General features: G+C 35.3%; 1 protein-coding gene across 3 annotated transcripts; it reads left to right on the forward strand.

Moving 5' to 3' along the window:
• The first annotated feature begins 306 nt into the window (after positions 1-306).
• On the forward strand, positions 307-25,592 carry BHD (folliculin). Of its 3 annotated transcripts, XM_071588260.1 has the most exons (11): positions 307-802; positions 873-1,109; positions 1,189-1,449; positions 4,099-4,394; positions 9,290-9,402; positions 17,664-17,750; positions 18,144-18,310; positions 20,187-20,411; positions 22,089-22,410; positions 23,489-23,591; positions 25,340-25,592. In XM_071588260.1, exons 1-11 carry the CDS (start codon positions 593-595, stop codon positions 25,527-25,529), a joined length of 2,211 nt encoding a protein of 736 aa, XP_071444361.1. In that variant the 5' UTR covers positions 307-592; the 3' UTR covers positions 25,530-25,592. The 3 variants fall into 3 exon arrangements, with proteins under 3 accessions (XP_071444361.1, XP_071444362.1, XP_071444363.1); XM_071588261.1 differs by lacking the exon at positions 17,664-17,750; XM_071588262.1 differs by lacking the exons at positions 873-1,109; positions 1,189-1,449 and having other exon boundaries at positions 309-802.
• The last annotated feature ends 312 nt before the right edge of the window (positions 25,593-25,904 follow it).

Raw genomic sequence — 25,904 nt, forward strand, 5'->3', positions numbered from 1 at the left:
GAGCATCATGAGTTTTGTTAGTCATTTGTACTAACTTAAACCCTAGATCCATGGAATACCCGCGATCCAGCGTAATAGGTTTGATACATGATCTTCCAGCGGAAATTTAAAAAAAAAAACAGTGACAACTAAATAAATTCCTGCACCGAAAAATAATCCCGCTGACAAACTTGTTCGGTCCACGTCCGTAACTATTCGCTCCGGGAGAGCGCACAACATTTCCTTCTCGAGAATTCTCCCAACGTAAGCCAGAATGATGATCATCAAGGAATTCGCTCAGTGTTATGATTCATTCAGAGACTCGGTCGTTAACAAATAAGAAAGGAAATACGAAGCGCACAAATGAGACCACAGAAATGAAATGTTGTTGACTGTTTAAATCATAGAAAACAATTACATTTTTGTAATCATTTACGAAAATTTAACTGATAAATGTTGGAAATTGCTAGAATATTAGTAACTGTCATAAATTAATTTTGTATCACAAAGATGGACGTGAACGTATTTATGAAATTTTAACGTTAATTAAGTCTCTGGATCTGCACTTAGTTCTGGAGGACCGTGACACCGTTGGTTTCAGTTACTTCTTAAAATGAATGCTGTCATTGCTTTGTGTCACTTCTGCGAACTCCATGGGCCTTCCATTGTGATGTCAACTCAAGTGTTCCACGAAACAGCGCAATTGCCCAAAGGAATGCGAGAAAGTATTTCATTAACCGAGCCTAAATTATTTTATGGTGATCCAGAGTGTTTGGGTGAAGGTGATAAAGTTCGCGAAGAAGATGAATCTCGCTGCTGCAGGGTATTTATTAATCATTCTAATGAAGAAATTCTCATTGTTCCATTTATTAGTGTTTTGCTACACCTTTTAGGCCTGCCATTCATTGGACAAATCTCAGTTAGTCGGGATGGATGAAGATGGGCAATGGATAATTTTAGACTCCTTAAACAACGCAGAATTGGATAATGTGCAGAAACGAAAGGGTGGGGTGTGTTATTTGACAAATGATCACGAGAGGAGGATTAGTTATGTAACACGGAGGTCACCGTCCCATCCTCGGCTTCAAAGCTTACTAAAACAAGCTTGTGTTCTTAGTTTAAGCTGTGAGGTGGGTTAATTGCCATGATTATGTTTGCCGAATGTGACTGGAGAAGAAAAAATAACTGTCAATGCCTTTCTTTCCTTAGGTGAGTGAAGGAAGAGAGGGGCCTGTTTCTTTCTCAGTACCTGCTGGAGAGGGTGGGGGTTGCCGCAGAAGTGGAGGATCTGTTAGTGGTCAAGCTCTATCGCACACATTTCTGCTTAAAGACTCCCATGCCCGAGGATTTCATCGGTGGTTTAGTATTGTTGTGGTGATGAGGGATCATATATATCTTCTCAATTCCTGGCCATTTCTGGTTGAAAGTCTTTCAAGATTGATTAAAAGCTTACAATCACGTGCAGATAAGGTTAGTATAATACCGAATATTTTAGTCACGAATTTGAAAGAAAAACTTGTGGTATGAATATGTTTTTATTCAGTTGATATGCACCTTTATTGAACTAGGAAGGGACTTTGAAGGGTATTGAACTAGCACCTTTATTGAACTGATTCAGTTATGAATTCTAACCAGTGGAAAATATTTATTTCATCCCTCGTATTAGGGTACATTATATTATTTTTATTATTAAAGGAAATCGTTACAAGCTGGCAGTTAGCCAGGAGGAAACATATATTCAATTTACACCATAACATTTCTCATATTCATGCTATATCAGATAATTATTTTGCGTATTTTCATAATATATTTACATTTTTCATGAAGGGCTCAAATAGGTCTGCAGGTAGACTTCCAGGGAATGATTGTTTTGTTGAGATACAGACAAATGTATACTAGATCGTTGCTCCCAGCATTTCACCTTGTACCTATGGTAATTTCTCCATATTAAGTTTCCCACGCCCTTCCTTAATTCTCCTCAACCTTTTTTTCTCTTAAGTATCTGCAACATTCCACCTAGTGCTTTTTTTCTCTTGGTTTGAAAAGATTCCCAGCCCAGTATTTTTAACATTGTCACCCTCTTCATCCTCCCGTACTTCCCCAATATAGTATTTAAATATAGTATATATAATATATATGTATGTGTATATATATATATATATATATATATATATATATATATATATATATATATATATATGTGTGTGTGTGTGTGTGTGTATATATATGCATGTATGTATGCATGTGTGTGTATATATACATACATACATACATATATATATATATATATATATATATATATATATATATATATATATATATATATATATACCATATACATACATACATATATACACACACACACATATATATATATATATATACATATATATATATATACATATATATATATATATATATATATATATATATATATATATATATATATATATATATATATATATCTATCTCACAGCTTACCTGTGTACCTTCTTCAGTTTTGCAATATGCCCTTCTTAATGCAGGTCCCATACTTTAAATGAGTAATCTGAAATTGGTCTTACCAGGGTCTTGTATGCCTGCTCCTCAGTTACTCTACTGATCCCTTTTAGGTTTCTCATCACGAAATGCAACATCTACAGTGGTCCATCTTAGGACCAATTCTTTTCCTGATAGACATAAATGACATGCCATTACTTTTGATCAGTATCCCTGGAGTGAAACCAAGTCTATGTGCAGATGATACAAACATCCTTATATCTGTAAATTCATCAGACAACCTAGTTCTACAGTCAAGTATGGTATCAGAGCACATGAATTGATGGTCCAGTGATAATTTCATTAACCTTATCTGCAAAAAAGGAAAATGAAACACTTTTTCTACATAGGGGTTGGTAAAAGTTTACTAGTGGGTACAAATGGTAAATCCATTGAGCATATCTCTGCCATAAATTTCTAAGGTTTTAATCAAGCTACATTATTTCTTGGGACGAACATATTGCATCTATTTGTAACAAATTTAGCTCCACATGCTATATTCTACATCAGTTTAGAAGCACAACTGCCAAAACAGTGCTATCAGATATTTATTATGGCGTATTCTATGGTATATGTTTGATATAGTATTCTCCTCTTGGGGCCTCTTCCTACTTATCACAGAATTTTTTTAATTTGCAAAAACAGGCAGTTAGGATTTTCTCTCAGAAACCATATGGTTTCACATAGCTACCAATTTTTGCGCATCTCAAATTAATTCCTCTAACATGCATAAACTACTTCACACTAAACAGCAGCAAGCATGGGTATAACATGGGGTACTAACCACATACATTACTCTAAAATGGGTAGTTTAACAAAACATTTTATTAGATGTTTTCATGAACCATCAGCCAATCTGATTCCCAGATTTATTGAAGACATAGTTAGTTGCAATACTGGCATGTCCTTGAATGTATAACATGAAAATTTTCCATTGCAGATATATCAGACTTTGGATGTTGTCATTTTTCTCACTATTAGCCTTATTTTTCCAAATTCCTCTCTAAAAGACTTCTCTGGACTATTCTTCAAAACATAGTTTTCAGGAGTTGGTGGGGATCGGAATTGGTGCGGTGGCTATCATACTGGCTTCCCACCCAGAGGGCTCGGGTTCAAATCCCGAGGGTGTTGAATATTTTTCACAGGTATCTCGATCCCTACTTAAGGTGCTTTGTGGACTTTGAGTGAGTACACTGTCCGTCGGATGGGACATTAAGCTGCGGACCCCTTGGCACCTTTCGTAAAGAGTAGGCTAATGCCGACGCTGGGTTTCTCTCTACCCTTCATCCTTTCCTGTCCATCGCCAATGGCGCAAATGACCTCGGCAGTTGGTTGTCTCCCCTAAATACTACTACTAGGAGTTGGTTTTGCCACTAGGAAGTAACTTCGCCAAACAGATCATTTGTATTAATCCATGCATAGCATGGTATCACTTGTTATTAGTAATATTTGGCATGTTCACTGGTACAAAAATATGGAAAGATGTGAGAATATTTTAAGGATACTCATCAGTTCAATATTTAAAAACTGTCAAGGAGTTGATGGTGTAGTCTTGGGAGCCATAATAGAGCTTTGTTGCAGGTATACGAACAAGAGCAAGCTGAGAACCCTCAAAGGGCTCTGAGACTGAATGCAGCTGCAACAGCTCCTGCTGTATCGTCAGCCCCCACGAGAATCCAGTCCCCAAAGAAAGGTGATACTGCAGGGAATATGGTCAAGAATTCAGTTGATGGCAGGGTACATGCAGAACATGATTCTCAATCTCATCAGTCCTCAATCTCCAATGCATCTCCAGTTCAACAGAGTAGTAATCAAGTTGCTTCTGGGCCAGCCCGATCCTTGACGGAACTTACAAATGATCCAGTGATCTTTGCTAGGTAATTGTCCTGTGATAACATTAGCATACATTCACATTTTTAGTGTTTGCTGCTTAATTCTTAAAAATTTGCTAACCTGAACTTTTTAAAGTACCATATTTTCCTATCGATAGCGCGCGCCTATCTATACAAAAATGTTCAGATGATTGAAAAAATGATGGTGCGCATTAAGTAATGAAAATTGAAAACATCGAAACAAAGACGTATTTTTACACACACATCCGATATGGACGGGGATCGAGATGGTGCGGGGGCTAACGTACTGGCTTCCCACCCTGAGGGCGCGGGTTCAATTCCCGGCGGTGTTGAATATTTTTCAGAGGTATCTCGATCCCTACTTGAGGTGCTTTGGGGAGGGCACTTTGAGTGAGTACGCCGTCCGTCGGATGGGACGTTAAACTGCGGACCCGTTGGCGCCTTTCGTAAAGAGTAGGCTAATGCCGACGCCGGGTTTCTCTCCACCCTTCATCCTTTCCTGTCCATCCCCTATGGAGCAAATGACCTTAGCTGTCGGTCGCCTCCCCTTAAAACTACTACTACTCCCGATATAGACGTATTTTTACGCATACTATATATAATTTTTACGTCCATATATGTATGTATATACAAATGCACGTCATCTATACACATTCAAGATAACTATGAAGCCCTGGGCACACGGTATCTTTACAAATTCATGATAGCTAAAAACCACATTGTAATAAAGTTCTGGGTGCGAGTTATTGATGGTAAAATATGGTATTATTGCTCAAGAGACCTAATTGGATGCCTTTTTTTGTACATAGTCCCATATTCTTATTCAAGTTAATATTTCATCAGTGATAAGAGAAAAAAAAACACTTTTTTATACTCCGCTGTTAAAAATTATTTTATGTACCAAGAAGTGCCTAACCGGTGAAGGTTGAGTGCTGGTGACGAAAATGTGTAAATTTTCAACAATTTTTCCTCTATTCCATCTGTATCATCCCATGTTTTAAATCAATTAGGCTATGTTTTTCCTAGTGTAGTTTTTCTTTGTTATCATGTTCATTATTAAAGTATTGGCTTGAACATTGCCATAAAAGTTTTTCGATTTAGCCTCAATGGTTGGAGTAAAGTCTAAATTTAGTAGAATATTAAATGGTGGACTCAGTAGCATTCTCTATAATTGAAAGTTTTGTGAAAGAAAGAAGATGCATGGTTAAATCCTCCAATAAATCTTTATTTCATGGACTAAATACCAACAATAAAATAATTATCATGGCATGAGGAATATTTCCTTCTGCAATAAAGTTTAACATGAGAAATAGAGAACATAAGGAGCTACTGTCCTCATGCTCTGATGTATAATTAAGAATACTCCTACTGTGTGTATGGACTGCGAAATTGCTGTCTACAGGGTTCGTCCGGAAAATAAGTGAACCTAGCTCAGGAAAAAAAATTTATTACACTTTTACATATCTTAAGCTAATATTCCTCAAAATAGGACCCTTGTGAGTCGATACACTTGTTCCAGCGGCGTTCCCATTCCCGGAACGCTCCCGCGAAGGCATCATCGGGAACCTCTCGAAGACGTCGTCACGGCCTCTTTGACGGCGTCCAAAGTCCCGTATCGCGTTCCCTTCAAACTCCTCTTTACCTTCGGGAAGAGAAAGAATTCCGGTGGTGCCAAGTCCGGGCTGTAGGGCGGGTGCGGCAGCGTTGCCACGCCGTGCTTGGCCAAGAAGTCCGACACGACAAGCGCGGTGTGAGACGGCGCATTGTCGTGATGCAGCCGCCAGATGTTTTTGATCGCTGGCCGGACGCGGGCGACGTTTTCGAAGCCTGTCGAGCACTTGGACGTAAAATGCAGCATTTACAGTTTGTCGTTCAGGTACAAATTCGTAGTGGACGACTCCCCTTTTGTCAAAAAAGACAATGGGCATCGCCTTGATCCGAGATTTGCTCATGCGAGCTTTCTTTTGACGGGGTGATGATGGGGTGTGCCACTCCGCACTTTGTCTCTTCGACTCCGGGTCGTACTCAAAGATCCACGTCTCGTCACCCGAAACAACGTTCTCTAAAAAATGTGGATCATTTTTGCAGTGATCCGCAAGTTGTGTCGCGATTTCCAAACGATTGAGTCTTTGATCATCACTGAGCACTTTCGGCACCAACTTTGCACAAATTTTTCGCATCTGTAATTGCTCCCTAATAATCTCGTGCACTATTGTTTTTGGCACATTACACTGCTCTGCTATCATCCGAACACTAAGACGACGATCAGAGTTCAGTACATCGCGAACTTTTCGCACATTTTCGTCGGTGAGTGTCGTTGATGGGCGTCCAGGCCGTGGTTCGTCGTCGACCTCTTCTCTGCCCTCCACGAACATATTGTGCCACCGAAAGATCATGTTTCTGGATATGGCTGACTCCCCGTAAGCCTGGTTAATCATACCGACAGTTTCGGTAGACGATTTACCAAGCTTTACCGCAAATTTGATGGAATAACGCTGCTCCAAAAACTTCGGCATCGCGTTCCGTGACGTGGGTCGAGCGTGGAGGTTCGCGTTAACAGAGCTCCTTACTACACCACAGCTCAGAGCCGACTGCCTTTTTCAGCGTCGCTTGCCAACATACCCCCCTCCAATCGCAGCCCGCCAGAGCGGTGCTGGGCGCGCCTGGAGCGGCGGGAAAAAATCAGTACCCTTATTTTCCGGACGAACCCTGTATCTCATTGGGAAAAGAGGAGAGATGAACATCTAAAATTGAAGAAGAGCTCATTTTTAGTGCAGGAAAAAGCAAAGGGGAATGCATATACTCTTGATTAAGCTCACAAAAAAGAATGCTCTAGGCCTAAGCAGTGGATACTATCATTTTTATGCTAATGAAAAATACTGAGAATACTTGCACCAGGGTTTGTGATTGAATCAGTGTATTTTCCAGACTATATACACTGAATTGGGAAAATACTGCTACTTTACATAAAAACCTGATGTTTAGGACATTTTCATAAAATGAAGAAAGAGAAATTAAAAATTAACAAAATGCCGACTACAAATCTCTAAATAAATTGTATACAAAATAACCAGAGGAGCCTCCTCATGTAGTTCTGTAAAATTTATTGTGACAATATCAAAGTTTGGAATACCACAAAGTTATTTAGCCTTTTACCAAAGTCATGAGCAAGTTTAATTTGAAGAATTTCTAGTTAAAGACTAATTGGAGTGTAAGGAAATCAATACTAAACAAGATATATTTAAACCCTAAGTCTTTCTCAGCCAACAGAAATGAAAAAAACATCAAATTTTAATTATGCTGATTTACTTTCAACTATCCATATTAACTGTGGCCAAATGCTATTTTTTCAGGCATTATTTGGTACCGTATTGTAATAAAAACTGATACTCTGGCTTAAATAAAAACCAGATGGCTGTATTCCAATTTGTACTCATTTGTGACGAAACCATTAAAAAGAAAATATGTGTACATAAATTTGTTAATATTATAAAAGCTACATAACTCAGTGCTATGATATATATTAAATTTTTTACTAATCTTTTCTTTACATCTTTACTTTGTGTAACTGTCATTCATTACATTCTTGTGAATGCTTCTCTTATCAATGTAATTCTTCTCCTGGTGTCCTCAATGTAACCATTTTCCTATGTAAAATACTATCCAAAAACTTCTCCTCTTGTTATACTTTACTATCTTCTTCTTAATTGTTTGACTTAGTCTTCCTAGTTCTTCACATATTTGTAACTTTGATCTTCTTGTGATTATCCTTCACATCATATTTCTCTCACTGGTTCTGTATGCATTCAATGATGACTTTAGTCCTTGGGTGCAGGCTGTCCAACTGAAAATTGCTGGCTTGAATGCAAACCTGGCGTAATCACTTTGGTTACTTTTCATACTTTCATTTTATTCTCAGATTCTTCCAATGATACGCTAAATATTTCTTCAGCATATAAGTTGAAAAGTACAAGTAATAATGGGCAACTCTGTCTCACTCCCCTGCCTAGCAGTGCATATACACATTCTCTCTCTGCTGCCTTAACTTGGCATCTGATTAATTAAGTATAGGTTTCCAATAAGTTCTATATCCATCCATTATTATCATATATTTTACAATACCTGCATCAAATTTCTCAAATCCATGGTATTGATTGCTTTCTTGAAATCTACAAAGCATACATAGACATCCTTGTTGTGTTCCATGTTTCTTTCTAATAATGATCTCATCTATGCAATGGTGCCACTTGTTCTTCTCCCCTTGCTAAACCCAAAAAGATATTCACCTAGGTAATTGTTTGCACAGTTATGTACTTATATTGATGATTCTCAATACTGCCTCTGTGAACATAAACTTTAAGAGTACTATAATCCTCACATACTGCTGCTTGAATATTTTTGGCTTGGGGCTCAAACTTGACCTAATAAAGTCTTTTGGCCAGTGTCTTCATCATAAACCTTTATTTCCATCTATTTTCGTAAAAATCCTGGCCTATTCATCAGTACAGTTATCAACCTGAAGGTCTGTTTAATAAGTGAGGGTAGAGCTAACCTGGTACTAAGCCCAAAAGCATGTTAAAGTCACGCATCAAGGTGGAGCCAGTTCCATTTGCCTTCTTTGGTTTTTTAGTAAGGCACAGGGAAAGGAACTGGCCCCCCTACCCAGATGTCTGATTTTCACATGCCATTTCAGCTGTCCTTCATCAGTCATTGCCAGGGCAATTACTGTATAATTTTTTAATTAGTTTTAATTACTCTTAGTTTCATTTTTCTTTTATTGGAAAAAAGTAAAATGTCAAGTTCAGTATAAAGTCAAGTATCAAATGGGTTATGGTTATTTTCAATTTAATAGGTGAAATAATGCATACATATCATCATTAATCAGTGCTTATTAAATATGGACCAAAATCTCTTTTCAGATTACATAATTGGTTTGTGTGGATATTAAAAGCTGGAGCTAGTCGACTTTCAGAGAAAATTGTTGATTCCTTGCCCACAAAGTGCGTTTCTTTTGACTTTGATCAACATCAAGGTACATTTTTGTTTAACTTATTTCGTTTAAGTGTGTAACAATATTTCTAGTTTTCTTTTTTCATTAATGAATTCGGCATGATTTCTGCTGGTTTGCTCATTTTTCCAATTTTTTAAGACTAAAAATTAGTTATGTTAAATTGTTTTTCCTCAAACATGATGATATGTGAACCTTTCATGAACTTACCCTAACCAGTGGTGTCAATCATGGTCAGGTAGAAGTCAGGCAAATTCGAAGCTCATGTGAATAAATCAACATGTGAGCCTTTTCATTGCATTCCATGAATCTCCCTCAGTTAGTTTCTATAAAGGACTTTTGGGAATTTTAGTGAGGTGCTCATAAAATGCTGCTGGTCTTTCCTCATGCTGGTCTCTTGGGTTTTGATTGAAAAAGAATTTAAAGAGGAAACACGTAATAACTGAAGTACTAAAAATATCAGTAGTTACCTCCAGTTCTCATTCCTATTAAACACTTGCTGTCAAGTTCTGCAAAAGTCAAATATCAAGTGGATTATTTTCTATTACTTACTTGCAAATTTTCAGTTTTTTGATTCAGTTTTGTCAAACAAAACAGTTTCAGGTTTAACTTTGCGGAATTCCTTCATTATGAGGGTAAAAAGAAACTTTACACTTCCACAGTAAAGACTTAATATTTCACGACCATGGTTTTGATGCTGTGCATCATCATCATCAGGTGATGATGATGTGCAGCATCGAAACCATGGTCGTGAAATATTAAGTCTTTATTGTGGAAGTGTAAAGTTTCTTTTTACCCTCAGTTTTGTCAGTTTGTATATAACCTGCAACTACAGTGTGACTACATGTGAACAAACTGAATATGGAAATTTCTACATTCAATAAAGAAGATAAATATATAGCAGGTATTCTGATGAACATGATTTGGCATCCAGAGAAAGAAGTTCAAATCCACTGCAAAGCTCCTGGATAAATCCAGAGGTTCATCTGAGGGCATGATTTGAGCCCCTTTGCTATAGCAGAGGATTTGATGAGGATTAAGCTTGGACATGGAAATAAGAGCTTAAAATAGATACATATGAATGTAGCATAACGAGAAGAGGCAAATGTTTGTCAACTTATAAGAATGTGCCACAGGAAAATTTACAGTTAAACAGAACTAAGTTAAAGAAGGTCCGTGAATAAAAATGAAAACAAAAATGTGAAATTAGTTGTCATCTGTGATTCTCAGATCACAATTTAATTTTTATGAATTTAGAATACCTTTACTTTTATTGAGGTAATGTAAACAAATGCCATTTTTGTGACTGCATTGATTGGTAGTATGCCTTTGAAGGACCTCCTGAAAGACCTGGGTACTTAGATCTGATGGCATACGAGGTGTGTTCAAAAAGTAAGGTGACTTTATATTTTTATGAAAAAATATTTATTTATTCTTCAATATTCAAGTTGTTACCTTCAACTTAATCCCCCCAGATATAATATACTTGTGCCAATGCTTTTTACAATCCTCAAAGCAATTCTGATAAGCACTTTTTGGTATAGCCCTGAGCTCCAGCAATGCAGTCTTTATCTCCTCAATGATTGCAAATCTCCGTCCTTTCATTGGTCTCTTCAGTTTTTGGGAACAGGAAAAAGTCGCAGGGGGCCAAATCTGGTGAATATGATGGCTGAGGCATGATTGTGGTGCTGTTTTTGGCCAAAAACTCTCGCAAGTAACGTTGAGTGAGCAGATACATTATCATGATGCAAAAGCTATGAATTGTTTTTCCAAAATTCCAGACGTTTTTTTCGTGTTGCTTCTCGCGAATGGCACATAACTTCGAGGTAATACTCCTTATTGACCGTACGACCATGTGGTAAAAATTCCTGATACATTACGCCTCAGTAATCGAAGAAAACGATGAGCAAAACGTCGGCATTTGATTGAACTAAGTGTGCTTTTTTGGTCTTGGTTCTCCTGGGTTTTTCAATTGACACAATAGGGCTTTGGTTTCAATGTCATAACCATATACCCATGATTAGTCACCAGCTATGATCCTTTTGAGAAAATCAGGATCATCATTGATGTCATTCAACAGCTCCTGAGCGATGCTCATGCAACAGTTCTTCTGGTCAGTTTCGGAATGAACTTCACTGGCACACGTCTCATGTCCAAAACATTGCAAGCTAACCGATATGTCAACTTCCTTAGCAACTTCTGTTATCGTGATCCGATGATTTATCAAAACAATTTTCTTTTCTGATCCAACGTTTTCATCTGTTGTTGATGCGCTGGAGCGTCCACAGCGAGGTTTGTCATTGGAATTTTCTCCACCATCTTGGAAGAGCTTGTACCACTTATAAAAATTTTTTTACACATATGAGATGTGTATGCCATTGTCAACATTTCTATGGATTTGTAGCGCTTAATTTCATTTTTTACATAAAATTTTATGCAAATTCTTTGTTCCTTTTTTATGACAGAAAATCAACGAGCACACCAAAACACGTCTAAAATTTGTGATTGTCAATTACAAACTAAATATGCCAAATTGTTGAAACTGAAAATAAATATCTAGGATATGTTTGCGAACACAACAAAAAAAATCGTTAATCGAATGTATGTTTCCCGTGAAATTTGAAAAGTCACCTTACTTTTTGAGCACACCTCGTATTTTATCATCTACCACCATGATAGACCTAAGGCATCCGTGTGCGTACTGAAAGCCAAACATCATAAGGGGAATATCATTTCAATGTCATATTTGGCACAGGAAAATGTACACTAAATGTAACTGTTGAAATGCATGACTACATGTGAATCCTGGCCCCATGTGTGGCATCATGCATAAATGGGTACGGCCTCACCACAGACTGAAAAAACGATGAACGATGAGATTCTCAGTTGTCAATTTCTCCATATGTGGTATATTTAGGCAGGGAAATAAGATTGGCAGAGGGCTAAATCAAGCTGATACTATGTACTCCCTAAGACATACTAATCTTGTTACCTGTAAAATAGAATTCTATCCTGCAAAAATATTCCTTGCTGACACTTCATTAATTAAGCTGGTGATACTAAGGAGTGGTTCCATAGAATATCAATAGCTTAAGAAAGATAGTCTTAGTTTAAATGAAACATTGTCAACTCTCTTAGCGGTCGACTTTATAGTTTAGTAGTCATCAGCCTAACTAGAACAAGATGTCAAATTCATCTCTCCCCCCTATTATAAAATGACTGTGGTTCTTAGTGGTATACATGTAGTCAAACTGTAGAGGTTGGGAGCGTGCATGCCTCCCTTTTCTAATGCCACTGAGTCTAGGGGAAAGTATTGATGTCATGAAAAAAATTTGACTTTAGAATTGCGATAGAAATACATGTTTTGAGGTCACATGAACATGTGTTTACCTTAATCCAAATGATGTGTATCTAGTGTGTTTACAGGGAATTTTATTCTTCCTTAGTGTCTTTATTGGATATTAGGAATACACCTTGGTGTCCACACAGACCCCTTGGTGTCATCTAATGACTAACAAATTCTGTCTGGTAATTTAATAGGCACTTCATAGCCAAATATGATAAAAAATCTTAGTATTGGTCAAAAATGTCTTTTGTGAACAAGTCTGTGCAAGTCATAAATTATGTTTACTATTGAACCCTACAAAATGGACAATGTGGAGTTTTTTTCTGTATATTTAAATGAGATGAGAAGTATGCATCGATCATTTCTCCTACATAAGTCGCTTGGCAGTCTCTTGGGAAGGTACTTCTACTTCTGCTTGAGTAGTAGAAGCACTTGCTGAAAGTATTTATTCCAGGGATTTCTCTGATTTTTTTTAATGATTCTTGAACAGTGCCCCAAGGAAGTAGTAATGATAGTTGCATATTTTTTGTCTATATTTCTTATCTTATACATCAGCATGTTTCCGCTAGGAGATTAGCACCCTTTAAATCAATAGTGGTTATTTAGCTGTCACATATTGTCATCATTTGGCAATTCAAGGTATCAACATGGCCAGGAAGATGGGCATACATCTTGGCCAGGTAGTCTATCCCAGGTAAACCAGACTAGCTCATAGATGGTGCTGCCTTGCCTCTTGAGTGCATTGACAAAGTCCATGGCCGTAATGATCTTCCTCTTACAATGTTCACTGTAGTTGATGGCATCATGGATATGTTATATATGTTCTCAAGGAGGGTCAAAGGTATACTTGACTACACATCGGTGGGTGAAATGGGGGTTGCCCTGAATGTTGTCATAGTCTGGGATAGGAAGGAGTATAGTGTCTTGCAATGATGCTTTAGACGGTGTCCTTCCTTACTGCGCCCAGCCATCTCAATGGTCTTCTTGTAGTTAGGGCTCCTCTGGCTGAAGATTTATCGTCAGTGTCAGTCAGTCAAGTGACTGGAAATTGATACATTAAAAATCCATTGAAAGCTCAATGAGAGGTGTTTTCCCAGTAACAGATAGGCTATTTAATTTTAATTGGGTTATTTCTAATTCCCCATTGTAACTAGCCTTAAGAATAAATTTTGGTATAGTGTCAGAGAAGAATATAATTATCATGGAAGAAATCTATTCAAACATTTTGTATTTTCAATCACCACTGTTCATCTGTGTAAAGCTGAACTCTCCTCATTCACCTCAACCAAAACTCAATACATGTGTACTGTAACAGTCTGCATTAAGAGGAAGGCATGGTGATCCAATTTTATTTCATTATGAACCAAAGTATTTCAATTGAATAGGTAAAGGAATTTGGTAATCTTGTTAAAATTGCTGATGTTGTCTACATTAGGCGATGTGAAATTCTATTACTGGTAAATTTTTAGTTTTATGATCAGAAAAATATTTGTTACAAGTAAATTTTTGCTTCTACCATATGTAATTAAACAAATCAAACAAAATGTTTTAAAAATTTAGTAAATGACAGTAACCAACTGGTTTTTTAGCTGCATGTATAGTTTTATTCATTCTAATGTCCTCAAAGTTTGAGTTCAAAAAGCTGAGGAACCACTGTTTTTGATCTCACATGTTGATGTTTATCTGTCATTGTTCCTTCATTAAAAAACTTACCAAAGTAACATTATTATTTGCACTAACATTTGTTGTTTGGTTATACTGTATTAACTGCTATGGACCTTTGTGGACTATCGAAAACATCAATAACTGTAATCTGCTGATAAATTTCAACTCCATATCTCAGGAAAAATATTATATTCACATGAATATTCTAAAGAATTCATGAACTCCATCAATTTGCAATAGTAGTGAAAGTTAAGTTTGTATTCATTGCATTTTTTGCACTACTACGTGCCATAACTATAGAGAAATTTATTTTTAATAAGCCTTTTTTGCGACAGTCATATTTCAGTTTAATCTCAATTTTGGGTTCTTTTCTTTTTTCACTGTCAAATAGTTTTTTATGCCCTGAATTTAGAGATTTTGGATATTTTTTAGCATTTGCTGGCAACTAGGAAGGCATTTTCGCCAACTGACTTTGGTTCAAATTTAGGTGACTTTGAAAACTCTCACTTTCAACCAAGCTCTGATTTTTCGGATATCAGATCTTCCTGGAAACTGCAGATGGCACAGAGAATGCAAATTGCTCCCTCCCCTTATGTGTGCTTTTTATGTGCCATGGGGCTTAGGACACTGAAAGTAACCCTCAGGTTGATTGTGGTATAGACAGCTATAAAACAAGTCAGGAATATTGTTAAATGGATTTGGGGTATGATAGAAGCCAAAGGTTGGTCAACTCTCATTCATGTTTTAGAAAGCCAAGGAAACTTTATTTTTCCTAGTTCCTCTGGTCTTCACTATATTTATATTTTATTCACTGAAATTTGCTGTATTCATGTTTAGTTAAAAAGAAATATTGATGTTACTTTGACGCAGGATGTTATGAAGTATTAGTTCTTAGCTTTCCTGTATATTTTCATAAAAATCACATTCTCTGGAATGATCTAATTTTTCCCAAAAATTAATATCATAATTATAGATTTGAATACCCATGCCTGTCATTTTATTAAATTAGGTCTGTCCAGAAGGTATCCAGCCATGCAATATTTTGAGAAAAATAACCAACCTAGAACAATGAGGCCTTTAGCCCCTTTCAAAATACTCCCCTTGGGACCTAACACACTTATCCCAGTCTCTCTTTCACTTTTCAAAACAATTGACCAAATACGTTTTTGGAATGATCATCAGCTGCCTCATCACATTCTCTTTTATCTCATCAACATTGAGAATTTTGTGCTGCAGTTGCAGGGGACTTGCTCCAAGCCACAAACGATGACCCAGGTTTTCTAAAAAAGGTCATAACTGAAGATTATTCATGGGTCTATTGCTATGATCCTGAAACAAAAATCCAGTCCTCCCAACAGTTGGTTGATGAGATAAAGGAGAATGTGACCAAGTAGCTGATGACCATTCTGAAAAATGACTTTGCCGGTTGTTTTGAAAAGTGAAAGAGACGCTGAGATAAGTGTGTGAGGTCCCCATGGGAGTACTTTGAAGGAGCCTAAGGCCTCATTGTTCTAGGTAGACTATTTTCCTAAAAATATTGTATGAATGGGTATCTTCTGGACAGACCTCTTATATAAGATATGATGTCTTTGCCATGAGTGAACTTCATGAAAGTTATATCTAAGCCTGTTAGCATTGCCTCAACTGATGCTACTATCTAAATGCAACTTTTGAAAGTGATTCTTTGAACTTAAAATTTATTCCAAATATAATCTACAGCTTTAATGGGAATTCATATCTGCATTATTTGTAATTATCCTATCAAAAAAATCAGCCTATTTGACCACTTTTGGTGCCTAAATCTTTTTTATTTATATGCCTCCATTTCTAGTCATAGGCCCTGTTGCACCAACCTTTTGTTGATCCTCAGTCATTTGATCAACAACTAGAGCATCATTAATCAATTCTTATTTATAATTTGTCTTAATAACAAATAAAATTCATTGATTGCTGGATTGATTGAAATGTTTTTATTCATTGAATGTACAATATTACTACTGATTACTTGGTTATAGGAAAACTATTGTAATACCAGGAAATTATAGGCAATCCAGCAATGATATTATAAAATTTGTTGTCTCAGGCGTAACTTTGTGGAATTTGCATAACATATTGAAATGTAATGAAATAATTGACTTTGTAATCCCACACACTTTATTTAAAAACACACGACCCAGGTTTCGACGTTGAACGTCATCATCAGGTCTGATGATGACGTTCAACGTCGAAACCTGGGTCGTGTGTTTTTAAATAAAGTGTGTGGGATTACAAAGTCAATTATTTCATTACATTTCAAAATGATATTATATATTATTATATACTTGTTGTGGGTGAAAATTTAAAGGTGATTTTTGTTGAAATACCTATCTCCTCGTATGTACTAGTTTGATATTGAAAATGTTTTTTTTAAGTCCTTGATTTCTTAACCTTAATCTGGTGCAGTCATAGACATGAAAAGAAAGCACATTTAGGTTGATTAATTAAATTACATTACAGTCAGTGCCCAAGTTTCACATCTGTTTAAAAAGTAGAGACTTTTGCCCAATATATTTTGTATCTTATAAGACAATATACAAATTCCAAAGAAACTGTGGGAGATGCCGCTACAGTAATTTTTAATGGAGTCATCTGCTAATGTGCATTTCAATGCAACAATTTCAGAGTGTAAAAATCATCCCGGTCAAGGCGAATGATTTTTAAACTTTGAAATTGTTGCATTCAAGGCAGTATACATTATCTCTTTAATTGATGGGTTGCTAACTTTTATTTCAGCCTCTATTAATTTGGAAGACCTAAAACTTTCTCTATATTTTTACTCACTTAGATGATAATTACTCACTTAGACTTCAATTTTAACATGTCAAACACTTTGTTTCCTTATTATGTCCATTGATTTTTTTGGGAAATAATAGTTTGGGAGTGTTGATTTAAATGGTTGCCTTATATATCTCTTGGCAGTCACCATTTACACAGTTTTAAGGAGCACGCAGGTAAAGGGTCAGGAAAACTGTCGGAGTCCTGCCAATGTGTTAAGGCTGTCAATCAGGTCTATGAGGAAAGGGAGGAATCATAGCATTTTTATATATGTTTACTGAAGAGTTTTTTTGTGATGAGAATTAGTATTAGCGAAAAATTAGAGAAAAGTATCAGCAATTAAAGTTATTGATGTTTTTTGACCTTCCTAAAAATTAAAACCTCCAGTAGTAAGAGATAATAAACTTATTTTTCTAGTAGATCATCCTGTTTTTTATTGCATGATTTACTGTATACACAGAGACTGAAGAGGGCTTCACTTTGATTTCAAGCAGAGAGGATACTTTCAATTCAATTTTGGAGTCACTAGAAGGCAATGTAGAATGTGGTAGGTACCTATGATTAAGTTTGCTTGGGATATAATAGGCTACTAATTTTAGAGCATCTGTTGCCTTAAAGTTTTTATTGTAAAGCAATTTTTATTGCTGTCAGTTGTTAAATTTGCTCTCAGCATATTATGTAATTATTTAAAAATTGCTGTGAAAAATTATTGTCTAATTTGAAATTGATTTGTAGTGGTAGTACATATACATCATGCTTGGATTGCAAAATAATGAATTTTTCATTATTCTTAATGAATAGTTAATTGATAAATTGTGTCACCTTTCTTTACAATAGTATTTTGGCTATGCATTTGGCAACTAAAGTAATGCAGAATGGAGCCAATATACATCTATTTAAAGTAGTTAAAAAGATTTTTTTAACCAAAATTCATTTTCAGGAGTACATGATGGGACTGTTAAGGCCAAGGAAGCCAGTGAAAGAAGTGGCAGGCTTCTCAGTTTCAACAGCTTGTCCAGTTCTACTACACTGCAAGACACCAGTGATGCTGCTCGTCCATTGAGTGCACATTTGGAATTTTCATGCAGAAACTTCTGGGACTCAGATGTACAGTTTTAATGTCTCTAGAATTGATACTTTATTTGATTTAAAGTAAATATCTTGCCAAAAAAGGTCATAAATGGTTTGATCCCCCCAAAATACCATTCAAGTAGGTACTTTCATGAGTATCTGAGAAGGATAATGTTAGTTAGTGGAAGTAATAAACTTCTTTTCCGATAATTCAAGGCTCAATTCCTGGAGATGTTAAATTTTAAATTGTACTAGTTTCAATTTTTTGTTATTTATGGGCTGAAGTACTTCATCATCATATGCATATGATGTGGTACTTCCTTAACTGCCTTTTGTTTACAGTAGAATTACAGAAAATATTATTTCTCTTCTATCTTTCTTTCCCTTATATACTAGTGTCCATAACTATTAAGGATTGATTTCCCTGGGGAATGAATGTGCTTGTCATTTCTCCTTGCATGTGTGTAAATTTTTATAAACTACCCTCAGCTAGCTTACCTGTTTCCTTCAGCAGTTTCACGAAAATGTCTGCTGCTGCCTCGTATTCCTTTAAGCTTTGTCCCAGGCAACTGGTGGCTTGGTAAATTGAGGTTACTATGAATTTAGGACAAACATCAATGATAGAAAAATGTGTAAATAAAAAACCTTTTGTAATACTCTACATTTTTTAATAAAATGACCCAACCAGTTTTTACATCGAAGCATCATCATTTAATATTGTTGGAAATGTGTAGTCCTCTACTCACTCACTATTTATTGGCCTACTCCATGAGCTCCGAAAATTGGTTTAATTTACCTTTTGTCAAAAAACGTTTAAAATTGGTAGAGCCATCCCCAAAGAGCATTTTAGTGTGTGATTTTATAACCGTGTGAATATTGGTAGACGAGCATTTTACTCATAGAATATGTTCGTCAACTTGGAAAAAGGTGATTTGTCTAATTAAATGTAATATCTCTGATTATGATCCCTTAAGTATTGTATTGCTGGATATTTCAAAATCAAAATGTCATAATTGTTTTAATGTTTTAAAAACTGTAACTAGTCAGTAATGGTAAAGCATTTATTTGGCTGTTTCCATCCCTCTGATTTCATCCCATCCACATGTATTTTATTTGTACGTAACAGAGGTACTTCACTGGATTATTCAAACTACCAACTATGCAAAACATGCCATTTAATTGTTAAATGATATTGTACCACTAAATCTGCCCACCCCTTTTAAAGTCCCTGTACCCTTACCCAATATTTTCCAAATAGCCTACTGAAAACCTTCAGTTCCATGCCTTTATTTTAAACCACTTTCTCGCATGTGAAGGATTAATAAACTGATCAGATCTCCTCCCTCCCTTAACTTAGTATCTCACCCTCTCTCATCTTGAACTATTTAAACAACATACTATTAAAGCCTGTGCCAGTTTGGCTCTTGATGATGATATGCTAGTAATGAAACTGGTCAGGTTATTTTATTAAATTGTATGAAATATTCCAAAGAGTTCATTAATATTTAGATGCTCAATGAAGCCTTGGAACCTTCTTACATTGCTACTTCAATCCAACCTCTGATTTGGTTGGAATATCAAGTCAAATCATTACGTAATCATCTAAGTGATAAACTTAAAAAATATATACACCATAGTAATCATTCCTGGTGTTTCATTTGCAAAATTTCAGACTTTGACCTTGGGTTAGCTGATTACTGCTCATCTAAAAATACAACACTATGAAATTCATTAGCTACTTGACATTTCTTCAAATTTTTTGTATGTCTGCCATTTTATTTCCTCTAAATTTCACGCATATAAACCTAAGAGAAGCATGCTAATATAGTCAGTGAATGCAGAAAGTTCTGAATTTCCAGTTAATTTGTAACTATTGATGATTAATTGGTTTTCTTCTCATGTTCACTTATAGGATGATGAGGAAACGGATGAGACCTTTCTTTTTTCTTCATTAAGTTGGAGTGATGATGGTGACGATTATCTACCAAAATCTCCTCCATTGGCCCTTTGCCAGCTTCGCAATGCTCTTGGAGGTGTACTTTTTCTGTCCCTTTTGAATGTATTTTTGACTGGCTCACAGGTAGTTCTTAGGGGAGCTCCCATCAAGCTTCTTCTTTGTATTGCCAAAGCATTAAAGGTATGTATGAAGCTCACATGTTTATTTTTATAATAGGAAGCATTGTTCCCCTCACTGGCCCAAGGCTTGAGGGTGCAAATTCTGCCATTTGGGTGGATTTTGTGCTTTCAAGATATGCATTTTAATGAGTCTTTCAATTGTTGATATGACCTTGGGCATCAAAACTAGGGCTCTAAACATGTATCAAATTTATTGATTTAGGAAATAATTGATGATCTGTTTATGTGAATACTAAAATTAGGGTATTCAAATCTTTGAACAAATATCCAGATGTTTCTGTTCACACTCTTTTACCTTTGCTACTGTTCCTTTTTGGATTAGCTATGAATATATTTGCCATTTCATTTTGTGCATTTTTTATTCAGTTTTTAATCTGTGTGTGATGTGCAAATTCTTTAAAGAGCATAATTCATATTATGCATTTAGTTGCTATTTGTTATGGATTAACAGTTTTGGTTGTGATTTATTTTACTGCAATTCGAATATTAATACAAACTGATCTACTCCTGTACTTGATAATTAGTGGTTTCTTATTGCACTCAAGACTTTGCCTGTATCCTTCGGTTTAATTATTCATGCTTTGTTTATTTATCATTATGAAATGAGAGATTTCCTCTGCAAAGTGAGCTTCATCACAGTCTTGTTGACTCAAGAATGTTTCTTCTTTTTTGTTTCATGCGATTTTTGTTCAAAAATGAAATGGGTAATTTTGTAGATTGTTAAAGATGTGATGCAATAGGCCCCAGAGCACTTTTTTGTTTTCTCCCTTTTGGACCTAATCCTCTGCTTTTGACACCTTCTATTGTAATCAAATTTAACAGTATGCATATTCTAACTTTATTTTATGTCCTGCATTCCTTTTCCTGTTTGCCTTTGCTCCCCCAATTGCTTTTGCTTGAGGCCTGTTTTTACTATTGTTTGTCTTTGAAACATTAAGGACCTTATTTCATCTAATAATAGTAATTAATAAAAAATTATGAAAGTTACATTGTGTACTTGGTAGGTTTGCATGTTTTCTATTTCCTATTTTATAATTTTATTGTATTACTAACTTTTAATGTTTTAGAATTAAATTATTTTTATGGTGTTTTGCAATCTTATTCTTTTGTTTAATATTTTTTTCAAATAATTTTAAAATACCAATAATATATTGTCAAGATAATTAAATTTTTCCCATAGTAAAAATGTATTAATTATGGATATTAAGGGCAAAAACTTAGTTCAATCAAGGAAAATATTATTTGTGGGTTTAATGCAACAATGAAATTGTGGTGGGTGTAATTGTGGGAAATTTGGAAAGTTTTGCATTTTTGTTCTTTGTATTTAATCTCTACATTTTATAAATAAATTATTACAAGAAACATTTTTTCACCAAAAACAATTTAAATGATTCTGTTTTGGCATATTCTGGCCAATTTTGTTCTCTTTTCTGTTATTTTTTTGCAACTTTTATTCTATTGATGACATCTATTATATCATTAATAACAAAATGAATGTATGAATGAAGATTTTATTTATTGTCCATGTTTAATTTTTTAAATATTATAAAGTGAATTTATTTTCACTTCTGTTGGTCTGGGTTGTCAAGAATTCCACCGGGTGAATGCAGGCTAGCATTTAATAAACTATTTTATTTTGATTTTAGATAAATTATGAACACCTGGTTATTATTTACAGTTTATTGTTCCAAAGAAGTGTTACCAGCCAGTATTCAACTCAGAGGAATACCTACCACCATCTAAATCCAACCTTCTGGTGCTTGGCCCTCATGTTGCTGTGCCATCCCTCTCAGCCACTTCTGGGATATATCCTGATCTTAAAGATATTTTACCACCATCTAATATACCTCAGAATCCTCATCCAAGCTCTGCTCCAAATGTCTTTCGTATAGATGTGCTCCCAGCAGATGCTGGACAAGATGTTGGAGACAGTGCAGCTGGCTACTGGGGGAAGCACCGACTGGTGGCAAAGAGGGGCAATATTTCTACACCGTCAAAATGTAACTTTTTCTTATTTCTTAAATTTTACTGCTTTTGGAAACTTGGAGTGTGTATTTAATGTTCAATTGTCCTCGGAAAAATGTTGATCATGTTTGTACAAGATTGAAGAGTGGACATTCCAAAAGGGGTTACACACCATTTTTGAAAAATTATTTTTGGCATCTTTAGCAGGGCAAGTCAAGGCCAATGCCATTGTACAGAAGTAAAGTGCCAACCTACCCTGTTGGTTAGATATCAGTGTCCACACTGGGGTTATCATCAAGTAGATACATTCAGGATTTTTCTCAATTAGTGAAAAGCATTTGTATCTTTGTGTTTTTTAACATCTCAAGGAAATACCAGTTCTTGCCCAGATCATAGTGGCTTTGTATTCAAATTCATGATATTCTTTTATCAGTAGTCATTAAGTATTTGCATTTCCTGAATGGCAGTAATAAAATTTGCAAATACATATTATGAAATGTAAGACTCCAAAACTCCAAGCAAGGTAATCTCTTTACCATGAGCAGGATTTTTGCTGTGGTGAACCATCAAATTAAAAAAACTAATTTCATTAATTCATTTACAAATTAATGTCTCTGGTATGAGGTGAAATGCTGAAATATTTGCACTAGTAAATTTATGTGTCCATTGGAATAAATCATGGAAATGATTTAGTAAAAATGGTAGTACAAAATCTTGGAAAATGAATTGTTATCCTTGGAAAGCCTGGAATCATGAACCATCTAATTGCTGCCCAACATATTTTGTATACTTTATAAATCTGTCTGATTTCTTGGCTTGTTACATTTTATTTTCAACATATTCTATCAGTGGTACTCGTAATTCTGCCTTGCTTGTCCTCATGGGACTGAATACCTAATATTACATATCATGTAGGAAAAGCATTTCTTACAGCATGACTGTTCAACTAGGTTCATCTTTGGGTGCAAATGTGGGAGTATTGTGATAATTGCTCAAAACACTACTCCTTCATATATTTGAGAATTTATGTGCTAATTTTCCAAAATTTGAAAAAGTTGATAATTTGTGTTTTCAATGAAGACTAGCTAGAATAGCATTTAATTTCAATTGCAGATCCAACTTTAGTCACCAAGATAGACAAAGCTGTCGACAATTCCTCTCTTGGACCTACTGCTTTGCAATGTCATCTTGTTTCCCTTAAAGAAGAATGGATGAAGTGAGTATTACTATGAGAAAAGTATGTTTTAGAACTCATTTTTCTGGGAAACTGTTTAGATTTAAACATTGTGTGGTACTTTCTATGCTCAAACTAAATTATCAGGTTAAATTTCATCAAGATATTTACATTAAATACCCAAGAAAAGTTTTTCTCACCATGGAAAAGTAATTTATCCATGTATATTCTTTATAAATGTTCAATTGCAGTATGATGAATCATCTTAAAAATTGCTCCATATTATTATAACCTGGGGGAGGGCTTGTCTAACTTGCATCAACCTTGTATGTTCAAGCAAACTTGTTAATGTTTCCTATGAAATGAATATTAAAAATTATAATCTGTGTGTAATTTAGCTGCAAAAACTATATGGAAAGCATTTTTGGAATGTTGATTAGTTGTATGCAATGTAATGCAAGAAAAAAATAGAGGCTAGCTTCAGCAAATATTTGGGAGCAGAAGGGGTTGGTCATGTTCATTTGTGAGTGGGTCATGGTGAATAAGTGGTATCCCGATCCCTTCTTGAGGTGCTACATGGAGAGCACTTTGAGTGAGCATACCATCTGTCGGATGGGATGTTAAGCTATGGACCCCTTGGCACCTTTCATTAAGAGTGGGCGAATGTCGACCCCAAGTTTCTCTCCACCCTTTTCTGTCCATCCCTAATGGTGCAAATGACCTCAGCAGTTGGTCGTCTCCCCCAAATCTACTATTACTACTTAATTTAAAGCACTTTCCACCAGATCTCAAGAATGTACACTTGGCACAAATGACAATGTACAGTGGCATAAATGTACATTTGTACATAAATATGAATAGAAATGTACGCATATACATCCCAAAGCATCACAAATCGATTATCAACTCACAATTTCCCTCATGCTCAAGAGGCTTGTAAATGACCTTTATTGGGGGTTGTTACATCTTTTTTTATTAATGCACACTTTGATTCATGGTGAAATATTTTTGAGAAAAGTGCAGCAACAGCTATTTCAAATATATTCATGATGGCCATAAAGGAGAACATTTTCAAGTGAAAAAAATCCCTTGAGACACTGGATATACACCTGAAAAGGCAAAAATCCAGCATCCATTTTAACATCTCTGGATTAATCTGGACTTCTGGTCACCCTATGCATAGCTAGGATCCCTAGCTTCGTGGAATCTTCAAGTGAAGATGTTGCTTAAGATGTGATTAAACTGGTTGTACATAAATTTTACATAAATATTTTTATAAAATCCAAAATCTTTAAGATATATTTCACAAAGTTGAGCCTAAAACCAAGGACAGTGTTAAATTGCACTAATTTAGAAATACTGCTGAAGAGTACCTAATATTATTTTTGAGAAGCTTTCATTATAAAAAAATAGAGAATGGAAACAATGGAGGTGGATTAGAACGCCAATGGACATGACCAGAATGCAAAAACTTTTTAAAAAATTAAATGAAGCTTTGTATTAAATAGTAAAGGATTAGGTTTGGTATTCATCAGCCTAAAGAAAGAAAAAAGAAAATATCATCCTAAGACCTACAACTGTGCAATGGAAACTTGGTTATGAATTAATTAATTTCATTATATCTGCAATATTAGCATTCAAGTTAATTATCATCAAATCGTTAATTAATTTAATTTTTAATGATTTTAGTTCTAACTCATCCAACTAAGGGGAATATTTTTGAATTTAAAACAGCACATTTCTAAGTCTGTGTAATTGCTTGTAACACAAATTGTTCAATTTCCAAATAGCATTGCTGATGTCATCTCAAGAGTGAAAAGGAGTCGGAGGTTTATTAGTAAGGTGACTTTGATGGGTGATTCAGGATCAGCTGCAGAAGAGGAAGCTGTTTTACTTCAATCACTTGGAGGCCAAGATCAGGACTGGCCTTTGATTTGGTTTTGGGTGTATGGATTCGGTGGTATAGGCTGTGTTTCATAAACATTTTGACTTGTAAAAATTTTTGTACATATTTGTAATAAAAGTATTTTACATTAATTAAAATCCTTATCTTATTTATACTTCTTTGTGTTTGAGCTTAAGGTTGACAAAAAACATACAAAAGGACTAGTGGATGTTTGAAGGCAGAAAGAATATATGTACAGGTAGGTCCATGTCTGCACAAATCATTTCAGTGGACGACACCTACATTTTGACCTTATATGAATGCTCTGTTTTTACCTATTGGTAGGTATATAGAGGTACTATCCATGTATTGATGCTTTCTGAAATTTGTCTTTGGCATAACTTTATGGAATTTATACCACATATTTAAATGAATAAATTGACTTATTAATTCCAGATGAACTTTATCAA

This window comes from Hetaerina americana, unplaced genomic scaffold (assembly GCF_022747635.1).
Source record: "Hetaerina americana unplaced genomic scaffold, ioHetAmer1.1.p SCAF_3, whole genome shotgun sequence".
Classification (NCBI taxonomy): domain Eukaryota; kingdom Metazoa; phylum Arthropoda; class Insecta; order Odonata; family Calopterygidae; genus Hetaerina; species Hetaerina americana.

Excerpts from the sequence above, each read along its gene's own strand:
- BHD (XM_071588260.1), top strand. The coding sequence starts at position 593 with ATGAATGCTGTCATTGCTTTGTGTCACTTCTGCGAACTCCATGGGCCT. Across the intron at positions 4,395-9,289 it reads GATCCAGTGATCTTTGCTAG|ATTACATAATTGGTTTGTGT; the intron begins GTAATTGTCCTG and ends ATCTCTTTTCAG. Across the intron at positions 20,412-22,088 it reads GTATTGCCAAAGCATTAAAG|TTTATTGTTCCAAAGAAGTG; the intron begins GTATGTATGAAG and ends TATTATTTACAG.